This window comes from Notamacropus eugenii, chromosome 5, assembly GCF_028372415.1.
Source record: "Notamacropus eugenii isolate mMacEug1 chromosome 5, mMacEug1.pri_v2, whole genome shotgun sequence".
In the NCBI taxonomy this organism is placed as follows: Eukaryota; Metazoa; Chordata; class Mammalia; order Diprotodontia; family Macropodidae; genus Notamacropus; species Notamacropus eugenii.
The window spans coordinates 374,836,453-374,852,386 of record NC_092876.1 but is presented as its reverse complement, the minus strand read 5'-3'; the positions used below and the strand labels follow the sequence as shown (position 1 = coordinate 374,852,386).

General features: G+C 37.3%; 1 protein-coding gene across 2 annotated transcripts in view; it reads right to left on the bottom strand.

The window, feature by feature from the left end:
• The window catches only part of ASB11 (ankyrin repeat and SOCS box containing 11), a 128,349-nt gene extending 120,415 nt beyond the window's left edge, over positions 1 to 7,934 (bottom strand). The window contains exon 1 of one of the 2 annotated variants that reach the window (XM_072614323.1): positions 7,695 to 7,934. In XM_072614323.1, coding sequence (XP_072470424.1) covers positions 7,695 to 7,875 — 181 coding nt within the window. In that variant the 5' untranslated portion in view covers positions 7,876 to 7,934. The remainder of the gene's footprint in view (positions 1 to 7,694) is intronic. The other variant, XM_072614324.1, reaches the window with a different exon arrangement.
• Positions 7,935 to 15,934: the final 8,000 nt, after the last annotated feature.

Genomic DNA, 15,934 nt, shown 5'->3' with positions numbered 1-15,934 from the left:
ATCATATTCCTTTTATGCCTATTTGGTCCTTGTTTGCTTAATCTCCTTGACAAGTTTATCTCTTCCAGGGTCCTGGCCATCAACTTCCCGATGACTACTCAGGCTACATACCTACCTCCAACCAAGTCTATAGTCTCTAGCCCAGGTTCCTAAGTCTAACCCCTTGAATAGAACCCAGGAGGCAAGGACGGCTCTACAGCCCTCGTCAGCAGGAACCAGTTTCAGAAGCCAAGACCTTCACCCTTTACCCCAAAAGATTTTGGGTCCCATTTGCTTGAGTAGGGAATTATGGGGTATGGGATCTGGACCCGCCCTTGAACTTTCTCACAGATTTCAGGAACCCAGGTTCACCTAAGTATTGGGTCCATCCAGTCAATAATCCTTTCAACTGTTCTTTCATTGTGGTCCCTACCCAGCCTAGCCCTCTTTCTCTGATACCTCCAACCATCCCAGGCTACTTCCCATGCCTCAACCCAAACCAGACTCCTTGCCCCTCCTAAATCCCATCCAAATCTTCCCACAATCTTTTCCCCTATAAAAATATCATTCTTGTCCCTATCAAATATACAGATTCTTAAAATCTGGCCAGCTTGTACTAGCATCACAAATAGCGCAGACTCACTATAAGTCTTGCCCCCTTCTTTTGGTGTTACAATAAACTCGCTACTTTGATTGGAAGGCTTGACTGGTCAAATTCTTTTGAGGCAGACCTGCACCCTATATCCTTGTATTTTAGGGTTCCCAGAACCCATAGACCACAACACTATCAGTATTTGACAAAAACTGCTATGAAGAATGGAAAGCAGACAAACAGAAATTAGTTTTATACCAACATCTCACACCATATGCCATGACAAGTTCCAAATGAATACAGAAATAAAAGATAAAATCATATGCAAATCAGAGTATCAGGGAAAGAGAAAACTTTCACAGTTATGGATAAGGAAAAAGTTCATGACTATACAAGAAAAAAAGAGGTTCACAGGGGATAAAATGGATCATTTTCATTATATAACAATGTAAAGTCTTTAAACAAGTAAAACTAATGAAGTTAAAATGCTTGCTTAACTGATCTGAGTTTATTCCTCAAGTTCAGATTTTGAATTTTACATTTTGCATTCTCTTAATAAACCAGAAGACAGCAAAGATGCCAATTTTATTAAAGAAAAAAAGCAACAATAAGATTTTCATCTCCTTATTCCTGGACAATATATTATTAACGTAGCCTAAGATTTCTTTAGTTTTCTCTCCTGCCATATTATATGTATTGTGCTTAGAGTCCAAATTAAATTCTTCTAATCTTTTGCAGATGTCCTGTGTAGTCATTTTTGTTTTGACAGTTTTATTTGACTGCTTTCCTAGAAGGAAGGATTATACATGTGTGGATATAGGAAGAGACAGAGGAGTATGGAAATAACTGGTATAAAAAAAAACATCAATAACATGTAAAAACAATTTTCAGCAGTTATTTCTTAAAATTTTAAGTTCCAAATTCTCTCCCTCCCTTTCTCCTCCCCTCACTGATAAGGCAAATAGTCTTTTTAATAGAAAAGTAGCCACATTTATTTGGTCATAGCACCATGTAGGTGCACAGTCTATATTCACTTTCAGAAGAAAGAAAATAAGAAACAAAACAAAGTATACTGTGGGATCAGTATAGAGCTGGTATAGTATCTCATACCTGCTTTATGGTACAGTATAATAATTGATAATCACAATCAGAATCAACAAGGAAAGGAAAGGCAACAACATGGCAGAGTGAATGGAGGAGTAATCTTGGAGTGAAAAAAAAAAAAAGTTCAAATCCCATCTGTCTACATAGTAGCTGCATGGCCTTGGGAAAGTCACTTAATATAGGTTCCTTCCATCTCTAGATATAGGATCCTAAATACTACTAGTTAAAGCTGACTTGCCAATCTGCATTGCTAGAAGGGGCTACCACAGTAGGAGTCCAGCACAGCACAATGTGAAACAAAAGTTTCTGTTCACTAAGGTGGGGAATTAGACAATATACCTATTTTTGCAAAGATTTCTATCACAGAGGGTTGACAACATGCTTTAAATATTTAACATATTGACCTTTAGTTACCTAAAAGGTAATTAGTCAGAAAACTTCATTCCTAAATGAACCTATAAATACCCTATAAATGAATTGTTCTAATAATGTTTTTTTATAATCCACAAAATTATCATCTTTTTTATCGCATCAGGATATGTTTACCTAAAAATACCATGTGATTAAGAATAAATTAACAGACTCTTAGATAAGCATAAACTAGAAGTTTTAAAAACAGAAATCTAAAAGTAAACATTGCTTCCTTCAGGGTAAACTATTTTAAAATATTACAAAAAGTGATGGAAACATTAAGGAAACAAGAAATAAAGGTCTTGCAACCTTACCAGTAAGCAAAGTGCTACTTGAGAGCAGAGCAAAAGAAAAACAAAAACAAAAACAAAAAAACCTTCTTAGAGCTAAATTGAATTTATAGTTCCATCACTGTTTCGAGGAAACATGATATTCAAAATCAAAGGTACAAACTCAATTGAACCCACGGTACAAACTCAGAACAAACAAGCAACCAATATTTATTAAAGCCTACTTATAATGTTCCTTATAAAAGCAAAGAGCAAAACTCCCATCATCTTTATAGCCTTGTATAACTCTGAAAAAGCAAATTAGCAAATATTACACATTATAACATTATATAATGTAAATTATCATTTATAATAATACATTAGAACATGTGATATAATCTATTATTATTATATTTAGATTGCAGCTTTAAATTTAAGGCTTAGGAATTGTTTAATTTCAAAATCAGATGCTTCTGAAGAGCATCTTAGTCTAACTTAATCTATGGAGTAAGGCTTCAGTAGCCAGGTTTGGAGTAAGTTTGACACTAAACAAATAGGTTCTATGCTACCTAAGAGAAGCTATTCATTGGATCATGTATTTAAAGCCAAAAGGAACATTAGAGAGCAAGATAACTGACCCTGAGAAAGATTAAATGACTTACCTAAGGTCACACAAGTAGAAAGTGGCAAAGCTGCAAGTTGAACCCAGGTCTTTGTCTCTTCAAATATGTAGAGTTTGGTGATAAATATGAAAAACTTTGGAAACTGAGATTACTCCCAGACCTAGCAAATAAAGCTACCCACATACAGGAACTTTACAGGCTCAGTAAAATTCTCATTCTTTTAGAATGAGCTTTGCTTCTTGAATTTTTTCAGTTAGAATGCAGCTATTTATTCATTTTAGACATGTTTACCGGGGTGTGAATATAGTGGTATGAATTCTCATTACACACACATGCTCAAAGATACAGAGTTGGTAAGGGCCTAAGGGGCCATCAAATCTAACCCCACATTTTATAAATGAAGAAACTGAGAATGATAGAGGCTAAGCAGGATTTGAACTCAGGACTTCCAGGCAGTATCCCATCTGGAAAACTGATTTCCCATTAGACGAATCTTGATGATAAGTCACTTATATTTGCATTCTATGTCTATTTTGTACTAATTTGCTTGTCTCAGAAATTAATATTTATTAATAAATTAATTCTCTTTATGAAGGGAATATGGTACATGATCAGTCAATGGACATTTATTAAATACCACACTACTGGTTATGGAGGCAAAGACAAAATAATAGTCTCTCCCTGTCCTCTCACAAAAAGCTTACATTCTTTTGAGGAAAATAAACATACAATGAATATAAACATATAGTGAAAACAAGCATAAGTGAATATAAAATACATGCTGTACAAGGTATAAATAAAGTAATTTAGGAAAGAGGTGCACCAGTAGCAGGGGATATCGAGAAAGGCCACTTCTAGGAGATGGATTTTAAAAGTGCTTTAAAGGAAAGTAGGGATTTAAAAACAGAGAAGTAAAAAGGAGGTAAATGAATTCAAGGAATGTAACATTGAGATGTAACATTGTGCACGTACGAGGAACAGCAAGTATTATTTTTTTTAATCTCCTTAAAAAAAAGAACTCACTTTCGTTTCCAAACTGGCAAAACGTGTTTCAGTACGTTCATGTAAAACAATAACACAGGAAATAAACATCCTAGTACACTACTATCTGGTTTATGAGAGAATGAAGCTAACAAAATATTACCAGCCATGATGGAAGGCAAAATTGGGCATAGGGTTGGTTTTCTTATTTATTTGTTTGTTTTAATCTTCAACTAAACAGAAGGGGAGAGGAAAGAAGAGAAGACGACCCTCTATTATGCTTAGTGCCCACGAACAGAAATTTGTCTAACTGTCCTCCACATTTCCCAGCACAAGATCTCAACCTCTCTTGACCACCAGGACTCCCTGCCCCCAACACACAAAGAAGGCCTCTCCTCCAGAAGGCTATGTTATTGGTCCAATGAAATGTGTAGGAGGGGCTACAGTAGTATCTAGTTCTCTTTAAAGCGGGCCTGACCTGAGGAAAATGTAGACAACGGTGAATGCTGTGACTTGTATATTCTACTATGCATTTAGGGTAATTTTAACAACTAAACAAATACGTTCTATGCTGCCTAATATAAGCTATTTATTGGATCTCTCACTTTTGAGAGATTATTCTTTTAAAAAATAATTTGTATATTTTGTATATCATTACAGAAAAATGTTTCTTGGCAGTCAGCATTTTTTTCCCATTACTTTATGGCAAAATCTAAAATTTCCAAATTACAAAATGAATTCTTAAGCAGTAATGACAATTAATTTTCTTCTGGGGTCAATTATTTTTAGGTATTTGGCAGAGGGTCTGTGCTACAGGAATACAAACATATTTCAATAAGAGAAAGCTTATTCTACAAACATGTTTACTTGCTCTTGATGAGGTGTGTAGAAGAGGACTCAAAATAATTCGTTTAATTCAAACTACATTTTTCTGAAAGTACAATTTATGTCCCCAGTGCTTGGTGAGCTAAAATAAAAATTGTGAATGACAGCTTCTGTACCAGCAGATTTATTTCAATAACACAATTAATTCAGCTGAGATAATATTTATGTTCAAGTTCCAGATATTTAAGAAGTAAAGCAGCTGTTGTCTACTAATTTGAAAGTCCACCCTAAGTAGTTGTTCCAGTGTCCATGAAATATTTTAAAATTTTTTACTGTTTTATGGATGCCTTTTAAAAGTAATTTTCATATGTATATATATATATATATATATATACACACATGTATATATAGAAATATACAGATAATATACACACATGCAAGTAAGAGAAGGTATCTAAGGCAACGTAAAATCAAAAGACAATCAATGAAATCTATTTTTAAAAGGAAGTCATTGGTAGCCTGGAAGAGGATATTTTCAGAGAAGTAATGATGTCAGAAATCAGACTGTAAGGAATTAAAAAGTGATTAGAAGAAAAAAAATAGAAGCAACAAGTATAGACAGCTTTTTCTATGACCTTATTTATGAAAGAGTACAGAAATAGAAGAAGAACAGTTTGAAGGGATGGGAGAATCAAGGAAAGATCTCTTTAAAGAAGGTGAATCTGGGCATGTTGGGTAAAATCCCATTATAAAGAACCCCACATGTATAAATTATTCCATTTGAAAGGGTTTTTTTTAACACATCTAAAATACTATTGTATGCTTATAATAGCTAAATTTGAGTGAAATTTGTCATGTAAAGGGTAAGAATTTCCTTCTACTCCAGTTTTCAACAGGTTAAGAGAAATAGGCCACATATGGCCTATTATCAGAGGACCATTGTTACCTCTGTTGGATTATTGCCTCAATTTTGCCTGAATGGAAAAAGTTAGAAATCAAAAATAAATTCTCTCTGGGAAAAGAAAAAAGTACCTTTCAACTCTGATGAAGTCTTCTTTGGGCTTAGCCACAAATACTTTTCCTACACACTCACTTGATCAGGTCAATCTGCAAATTGTTATACATGTGCTCTACATTCTAGCTAAACTGGTGTACTTATCACGCCCTCAAATGTATCCCAAGCTTCCTACTTTAACTGTTAGCTGTTAAAAAGTGTAACTTTGAGTGGAGACTGATAATAGTAAATTTGTTGGAATACTTACATCCATCCTACACATTACTACCAAATGAATCTTTCTAATCAGATAGTCACACCACAGCTCAAAAACCTGACGCAGCTCCTTTTAGAAGTCATGCAGTTTAGTATTCTCATGTAGTGAAGAAAAGTAAGAGTCAGAGACATGAGCTGATTTGTTCAAGCTCACATAGCCAAGAAGCGTCCAAAGGCTAACTACACATATCCTTAGGAGCTTGATATATGATATGGATAATGTGAACAGATTTGAATTCAAAGAAATATATGTATCATTTACATTAAGGTGAGATAAGTTCTAAAAATATTAATACCTAAATAATTCATGTCCATTATAAGTATCTATTAAATTAACTTCATTTGAAAATCAAATTGTAATGAATATACATTAAAATATTGTTAGTTCTGAATTTTTGTTAAAATAAGAGTATGACCTTTTTAGCAGTTTTTATTTTGCTGTTGTCTACACACAACTTGAACAACAATGGTGCCATAAAAGAAACCCAGAATTAGATATAGTGCCTGCCCAGCAGATTTAAAGTGAACAATAGGCTTAACAAACCTGACATGAAAAAACAATAAAGCACAAATATATAAGCTGGTCAAAGCAACATACCTCCCTGAAAGTATTGACATATATAATCCCCAAAGGAAATCACTTTCCACATTCTAAGTACTGCTTCTGGAACTCTGTGTTCCTATTTAATTTCTTCAGTTAATTTAAGCATTTCTACAGCTGCATCCTTAGATGTTTTATATGGGACCAATATAGTCCCTAGTGTTTGTTCAGTGCATTGCCAACTATGGATCACATGTTTGTTTTGAAAGAGTATCCTGGTTTCAAATTTGAAAATGGATACTAGCAGATAAAATATGATGTAATATTGGAACCTCTGCAAGAATTAAAATAAAAGTGTTTGGAGGATCATTAATGGAATGTTGAGCTCTTTAATTGCCAGGTGTTTTTGCAAGTTAAAGCCAACTGAAGAATGCCTAATTGGTAAGCTATTTTGCAGTCTCCTACAAGTAAGCAAATTAAGTGAATAATTAGCAAAAAGAAATTAAAAGCACTCTGTTTTCAACTTAAAAATATTTGCTCAAATTCAGTCTTCCAGTCCATGTACATTGTTATAATTTTGCACAATGCCTAGCACAGTCATACACTTATAGGATGGCCATCATGACAGTTTTTGCTGACAGTGATGACATGGCAGCTAATCTATTTTAAATTCAAATCAGTGACACTCAAATGGATATAATGTATTCTGGGAAAAAACAAAAACCAAAAAATCCAAGAAAGATGAACTGCTTTGATCAAGTTCTGATGCTAAGTCTCTTTTTTGAATCACATAACACAGTGCCAAGATCTAGCATATAAATAATGGGAAATCTTCACAGAAGTAGTTCTTTGGGTCTATAAAAAAAAGCTTGTGCTGCCTAATTGCTAATGGACCTCCCCATTCTCATAAAGCAAGAGGATGGCTGAAAAGGCTTCACACATTGAATACTATTTTGCTAAATTAAGTGTTGTGTTTTTTAAATATCACAGATTCAAAGGCCAAATTATAACCAAAAATCTAAACTCTAGAGGAATTAAAGCACATAAAGAAAATCTAAGTGTTTTTAAAAAATAAAAATAATAGATGTATATATTTTACCTGAGACTCCTCCATAGATCTCTTCTGATATCCTAGCAGCCTCTTTTCTATTCCCTTTGACGATATAGAAATGGGTTAAGAGAGCCAAGAAAATTTTGATTAAGAGCTTAAAGAAAAAAAAGAGAGCAAAAATAGTAACATAAATGTTTTTAAAACCATGGAACATTGAACTCTCCTCCATTTTGGCTCACACTTGGTACAACTTCCTAGGTCTGTAACATTTCACTGGGTTATTATTGGTATTGTATGACATCTATTTTAAACCTTTTAGCTGCTGGCGCTCCAATTACCAAGAGCTCATTTCATCAGTCTGACAGTGATACAGCTACTAAATGACAATGCAAGTGATTAAAAAGCCTTCCATGTTCAATCTTACAAGCACCAAAGAACCTTCTAACAAGTTAGCAACCCAATCTAAGAGCATCTTGAAAAAACAAACCAACAAGAAATCCATACATATAACCCATTTTAATTAGATTTCTTAATAAGTCAGACACTAAGTTATTTGAATCTAAAGGGGAAATTTTTCATGAGTTCTGACATAGTTTGCCCTGCTTTCTCTTTTTTTTTTATTGGTAATCGCAGGATGAAGAAGTTTAACATTCTCTCAATGAAACTAAGGACTTATCTAACACTGAAAATACCATTATCGTTTTTGTTTTTGTTTTTTTTGCTTTCACTTTCCAAGTTCTACATAAGGACCTTTCACTCTTTCATACCATTTCATGTTCTAGAACATTACTTTCTAAATTGATGCATACTAAGCTAAGTACATATTTACACACACTGTGTGGCTTTCTAGTTTCGTGGGATAGGAGATAAAAATCCATCTTTGGAGTCAGGGAGGCCTAAACTAAAGTCTTAACTTTGGGTCAAACTTTCTGTATGACCCTTGGCAAGTCACTTGGTGCCCCAGGTAGTTTTTAAGACTCTACGTGGCAGAACAATTGTAGACTGGTGCTGGTAGAAGTTTCCACATTAGAAGCTCTCTATCTCCCAGTGAAATAATAGTTCTGGTCAAAATTAAAAATAGCTTACATGAGAGAAAGAATAACAGGGTGGTCATGACTTGTTCCACCCCTCACACAAAATGGCTAAATCACTCAGTGTCTCCAGTAATTCTCCAAAATAAGTTGATCTGTATTGATGAAGTTTTAAAATTGGGAGCTCCCTAGGCCAAAGGAATCATTAGTCCAAGGCCATCCAGTACCTAATAGAAGTAGTTTCCAAGAAAACTGGTTGAGAATCTAGATATTTAAGTTTCATTCTGGCGATGAAATTATCATAATACCTAAGTATAATACACACTATAAAAGTAGTTTTGAAGCTATTAGCCTGGAGGCTTTCAAAAATAAGTACCCCAAAAGGCAAGTTTGAGTAGAATATCAACTGAGGTCCATATTCACATGGAATCAAAGCAAGTTACTCAAGTGCAGGTCAAAAGTGTGATGATGTTTAAGTACAGACATGCCCTACATTCTATCAGAAAGTACTGTAACCTGGGCTTGTCTGAGCAAGCCAAGTTTCTCCTAACATGGAGGTGACCAGAAGGTCCTTTGGAGCATGTCTAAATTACCTAATAAACAGGCCTCTGTGTCCCCTACCACATGGGTAGGGGGATTGTCCTTTGCTTGGCTGGTCATTCTTTTCTGCCACTACAACTTTCTGTTGCATTTTTTTCAGCCACTCTTACTGCCATGTCCAGAGGGTAAAGATTACATTTCACTCACAGCACAGACACCATGAACTGAACTGGTGAGAGAAGGACTTTCCCTCTGTTTTACCACAGTTCTGAGAAATGGGGCCTGGAGATGTTTTGCTTCCATTTTGTGTTGTTAGTCCTCCTCAGTTTCAGGTACCAGACATGATACCTAGAGGACAAGAGAGTGCAAGCCAGGATGATAGGTGGGTGGTGTAGCCAGCCAGCTCAGTGTGGAAACCCTGAGAAGCCAGGGTGCCTCGGGGGCAAGCCTGGGCTGGGGTTTGTACTGGGAGTGTGCTCTATGGAAACTGAGGTAAGCTATGAACCTAACCCCCTTCTCCTCCCCAGAGACCAAAGTGGTGCAATGGCGTGTCTATGTGGGGGAGGGAGGAGGAGGCCCAGAGAGAGGAAGGGAAGGATTATGCCTCCCAAATTCTGACAGAGTATGTTTGTGTGTTTGTAAGTATATCTTGAAGTAAATAATTCAGTGTAAAAGTTAATCTGAGAGTGACTAACAAAACTTGGGTACAAGGTGCCACCCACACACACACACACACACGAAGGGAACAACATTAGTGGTGGCTAGAACCATTTACAGAGAACCTAGTCTCCCCTGTCAGATGTTCCAGAGCACCCTGGGAGAGAAATAACAATCTAATACACCTGGCCTTCAGGCAGTGGGAACAAAAGTGGTCTGTGTTACAATATATTATACAATATTAAAATTTATAATCATTCTATCAGGTTTAGTGAATAAATAACACAAATCTTCAGTGCAACAATAAACTAAACACGAATTCATTTAAGTACTCAAAGGACTTTACTATATTTTCAACTTCATCAGGAATCTATAGATTTGAGAAAGGTTCCTATGCATTTCCTTCAAGCTTCCTTATGTGAAAGATGACACTCATTTCCATTCTCTCTTCTCAGTGTTATACAGCTTCCCTCTACTAAATCTACCAGGATTTAGCTTTGAACAATACTCTTGCAAAAGTAGTGCTGTCTGCATGCTCTTCATGGTCAACTTTGCATCTATGCTTTCTGCCTGGCTTATCACTGAGGTGGTGACACTAAGAGCAGTTACTAATGCTCGCCCTTTCAAATCACTTCCTAGTTAGTTCCTTCAAATGGTTCCCCATTTGAACTTGGCTCAGGCCACTTTACCTTTATTCAACCAATTTTTTTTTCTCCATTCAGAGGGTCTCAGAGTAAGCGATGATTAGCTGAGCATAATGTGTAAAGACATTTGCCTATTTGGGAGTACTCTACATAAGTGACCCCAAAATTAACTCTAATGCATTCTAAACTCTGCACTCATTGTTACCACCCACACTCTTATCAAGTCAGATTTCTGGAGCAAGGCTATTTCTCCTAAGTTCCAGGGGTAACCCTGAGGGGTTAGGGTATCTTTTCTAAAACTATTAGTCACAAGTTCCCATCTGGTATATTCCTTTCCAATATGATTCCCCCAGTTCATATCCCCCCCCCCCCCCCATGCCAGTTAACCAGTAACCAAAAATATCTATATTACATAGCTGATAGGGGCAACTAGATGGCTCAATAGATAGAGAGTTGGGCTTGGAAACAGGAAGAGCTGAGTGCAAATCTTGCTTCAAACACTCACTAGCTATGAAAACTAGTTAAGTCAAACACTTCACTTCTGTCTACCTACATTTCCTCCTATAAAATAGGGATAATAATACCAACTACATTCCAGGGCTGTTGTGAGTATCAAAATAAGTTATTTATAATATACATATTTATACTTTGCTTTGCAAAACCTTAAAGTGTTATATAAATACTAGCTATTATTCGTTCCTCAGTATCACTGATTACTTTTAACATCATTTAGATTTTAGGATTTTAAACTTTTGAAACTGTAGTGCCAAGATAATGCTTGGGGGTGTGGCTCAAATTTAAAGTGCTTACAATAAACACTCCTCCCAGCAGCATAGTTGATGGACAGGTCATGCTACTTGTTTGCAGGACATAGTATCTTAGTTACTGTGTCAGTTGACTCTTCAAGGATGGCTCTTTACCAGGCTTGGCTGACATAATACTCTGCTATGGATTCTAGGTGCTAGACCTCTGATGGTTCTGCTAACCTTTTGAAGCTCACAAGGCTTTGACCTCATGTTTTCTGTCTCCAATATTCATTCACCTAAAATCAGAAAACAAACAGACAAAAGAAATAGCAGCACTGGGTATTCATGACCACATGGTGACCCAGGTGGGAGAAAAGGTCAGCCAAAGTCACTGCCTTTCCCCTGATCCAGAGGCTTAAAAGAAATTTTTTCTCACTCAAAAGCCTCCAGGGAATAACAGATCATATGCCTTTTGTATGGACACTCAGTTCTGGCCTAGCAGCAGGTTAAAAACAGCTTCATGATATCACTTAGTAAGATAAGAGAAAACAAGTCACTAAATAACCCCACACGATTTGCATCAAACAGCCTCCCAAAACCTCTATGTGGATAAGAAGCAGGCAGAGTCCTGCAAATGTTTCAAAGGGTAGACTCCACTAGCCAGTCCCTATCCCCATTAAGTAACATAAAATGCCTCCTTTTTCATATAATTGTCACCTCTATGGGAATTTTGCTTTGTCAGAAAAGTTTGGAGGCTCCGTATTAATGCATTGAAAAAAAAACTCTTGGGGGGAGGAGCCAAGATGTGGGAGTAGAAAGACACACATATGCTAGCTCCTAACCCACAGCCCATAAAATACCTGTAAAGAAGAACTCCCAACAAATGCTAGAGCAGCAGAAGCCACAGAACAATGGAGTGGAGGAGATTTCAGTTCCAGAGAGACCTAAAAAACCAACCTTAAAGGTCTGTCGCTCACACCAGACCTGGAGCAGAGCCCAGGCTTGCCTTGGCCTCGCGGCACTGAGGGGAGCACATCCGAGCAGACTTCAGGGACAGAATCTCCAGTGGCAGCACAGGTCCCTCCACCCACAGGCGCCAAAGGTCAGTGAGAGGGTCTTTTCAACTGGCCAAGAGGGGAGTGGGGTGTCCCCATAACTCAGGCCCCCTCAGGAGGCAGCAGTGGAGGCAGCAGCAGACAGGGGCTCCCAAAGCAGGCAGGAGCTCAGATCCATTGCTGAAGGTCTCCTCGTAAACCCCCTGAGGGAACTGAGCCTCCTGTGGCAGTCCTGCCCCCACCTGAGCACCTGAACTTAATCTCACACTGAATAGCAGCCCCGCCCCCTGAGGCTGGGAAGCAGCATTTGAATCTCAGCCCCTAAACCCTAGCTGGGTGGATCTGGAGGTGAGGTGGGTGTGGAGAGGAAACACAGCAATCAAGTAACTGGCTAGGAAAATGCTCAGAAAAGGAGAGAAAAAAAATAAGACCATAGAAGGTTACTTTCTAGGGGAATAGGTGTCTCCCCTCATCCCTTCGGATGAGTAAGAACAAGGCATACTATCAGAGGAAGTCAAAGGCCCTCCCTCCAAAGGGGACTTACACTTGGCTCAGGAAATAGAAGACCTTAAAAAACAAGTTAGAAGAAGATGGCGGAGTAGAAAGACGCACATACACATAGCTCTGAACCCACAACCCACAAAACAACTACAAAGAAGTAACTCACGGCGAATTCTGCACCCAGAGGCCACAGAACATTGGAGCAAGGGAGATTTCTGTTCCGGAGAGATCTGCAAACCTCTCGCAAAAGGTCCTTCGCGCAAAGGAACTAGGACTAAAACCAAGAATCACCTACCCAGCAAAACTGAGTATAATACTTCAGGGGGAAAAATTGGTCTTTCAATGAAATAGAGGATTTTCAAGCATTCTTGATGAAAAGACCAGAGCTGAAAAGAAAATTTGACTTCCAAACACAAGAATGAAGAGAACCATGAAAAGGTGAACAGCAAGGAGAAGTCATAAGGGACTTACTAAAGTTGAACTGTTTACATTCCTACATGGAAAGACAATATTTGTAACTCTTGAAACATTTCAGTATCTGGGTACTGGGTGGGATTACACACACACACATGCACACACGCACACATACATAGAGACAGAGTGCACAGAGTGAATTGAAGAGGATGGGATCATATCTTAAAAAAAAAAATGAAATCAAGCAGTGAGAGAGAAAGATATTGGGAGGAGAAAGGGAGAAATTGAATGGGGCAAATTATCTCTCATAAAAGAGGCAAGCAAAAGACTCATTAGTGGAGGGATAAAGAGGGGAGGTGAGAGAAAAACATGAAGTCTACTCTCATCACATTCCACTAAAGGAAAGAATAAAATGCACACTCATTTTGGTATGAAAACCTATCTTACAATACAGGAAAGTGGGGGATAAGGGGATAAGCAGGGTGGAGGGGATGATAGAAGGGAGGGCATGGGGAGGAGGGAGCAATTTGAGGTGGACACTCATGGGGAGGGACAGGATCAAAAGAGAATAGAAGTAATGGGGGGCAGGATAGGATGGAGGGAAATATAGTTAGTCCTATACAACACAACCATTATGGAAGTCATTTGCAAAACTACACAGATTTGGCCTATATTGAATTGCTTGCCTTCCAAAGGGAAGGGGTGGAGAGGGAGGGAGGTAAAGAAGTTGGAACTCAAATGTTAGGATCAACTGTCGAGTAATGTTCTTGCCACTAGGAAATAAGAAATACAGGTAAAGGGGTATAGAAAGCTATCTGGCCCTACAGGACAAAAGAGAAGATGGAGACAAGGGCAGAGAGGGATGATAGAAGAGAGAGCAGATTGGTCATAGGGGCAATTAGAATGCTTGGTGTTTGGGGTGGGGAGGGAATAAAAGGGGAGAAAATTTGTAACCCAAAATTTTGTGAAAATGAATGTTAAAAGTTAAATTAAAAAAAAAAAACAAAACAAAACAAGTTAGAAGCTTACTAAAGGAGAACCAAAAAAATGCTGAGGAAAACAGCAGCTTTAAAAAGAGGCTAACTCAATTGGAAAAAGAGGCCCAAAAAGCCAACGAGGAGAAGGAGGTTTTAAAAAGCAGAATTAGCCAAATGGAGGAGAAGGTTCAAAAGCTCACTGAACAAAGTAATTCATTGAAAGAGAGAACTGAGTCCAGGGAAAAGAATGACTATGAGTTAAACCAAGAAGTTAGTAAACAAAACCAAAAATTTAAAAAAATAAAAGATGAGGTGAAAACTCATAGGAAAAACAACTGACCTGGAAAATAGATCCAGGAGAAATAATTTAAAAATTATTGGACTACCTGAAAGCCATGATCAAAAAAAGAGCCTAGACACTATATTCCATGAAATTATCAAGGAAAACTGCCCTGACGTTATAGAATCAGAGGGCAAAATGGATATTGAAAAAATTCATCGATCACCCCCTGAAAGAAACCCGATCAGAGAAACTCCTAGGAATATTGTGGCCAAATTTCAGAGTTCCCAGATCAAGGAGAAAATACTGCAAGCAGCTAGAAAGAAACAGTTTGAATACTGTGGAAATACAATCAAGATAACACAGCATCTGGCAGCTTCAACATTATGGAATCGAAGGGCTTGGAGTAGGATATTTCAGAAGTCAAAGGAACTGAGATTGAAGGCAAGAATCACCTACCCAGCATATCTGAATATAACACTTCAAGGGAAAAAAATGGACATTCAGTGATAGAGAGAAATTTGAAGATTCCATGTTGAGGAAAAGACCAGATCTGTATTTAAAAGTGACTTTCCAAGACAAGAATCAAGAGAAGCATGACAAGGTAAACAGGAAAAAAAAAAAGAAAAATCATAAAAGACCCTCTAAAGCTGAACTGTTTACATTACTACATGGAAAGAAAATATTTTTAACTCTTCAATCTTTTCTCAGTATTTGGGTAGTTGGAGAGATTGTACATACACACTCACACACATACACGTAGATAGATAGAGTACAGGGTGTGTTATATCAGAAGAGATGATATCCACATACACACACACAAATAAATAAAGAAAATAAAATAAAATAAAAATTAAGGGGTGAAGGAGGAAAATTTCAGGAAGAGAAGGGGAGCAATGAAATGGGGCAGGCTATAACTCATAAAAGAGATAAGAAAAATCTTATTCAATGGAGAAGATAAGGGAGAAGGGAAGAGGGGAAAAATAAAGCTACTCTCTCCACATGTGGCTGAAGGAGGGAATAACATGCTCACTAAATTTGACATGAAAATTTATATCACACCACAGGAAAGTAGGAGAGGAGGTGACAAGTGGGGTAAGGGGAATGTTAGAAAGGAGGGCAAATGGGAGAAGGAAGTCACTAGAAATAAACCCTTTCAAGAACGGACAAGGTCAATTGTAGGGGGGAAAAATAAGGGAAGATAGAGTAGGACAGAGGGCAATATAATTAGTATTACACAACATGATTATTATGGAAATCTTTTGCAAAAGAATACATATTTAGTCTGTATTGAATTGCTTCCCTTCTCAGTGGGGCCAGGGAGGGAGGGGGGAGGGAGAGAAGTTGGAATTCAAAATACTAGAAACGAATGTTGAGAATTTTTATTGCATATAATAGGGAAATAAGAACTACAGGGAATGGGGTATAGAAATTTATCTTGCC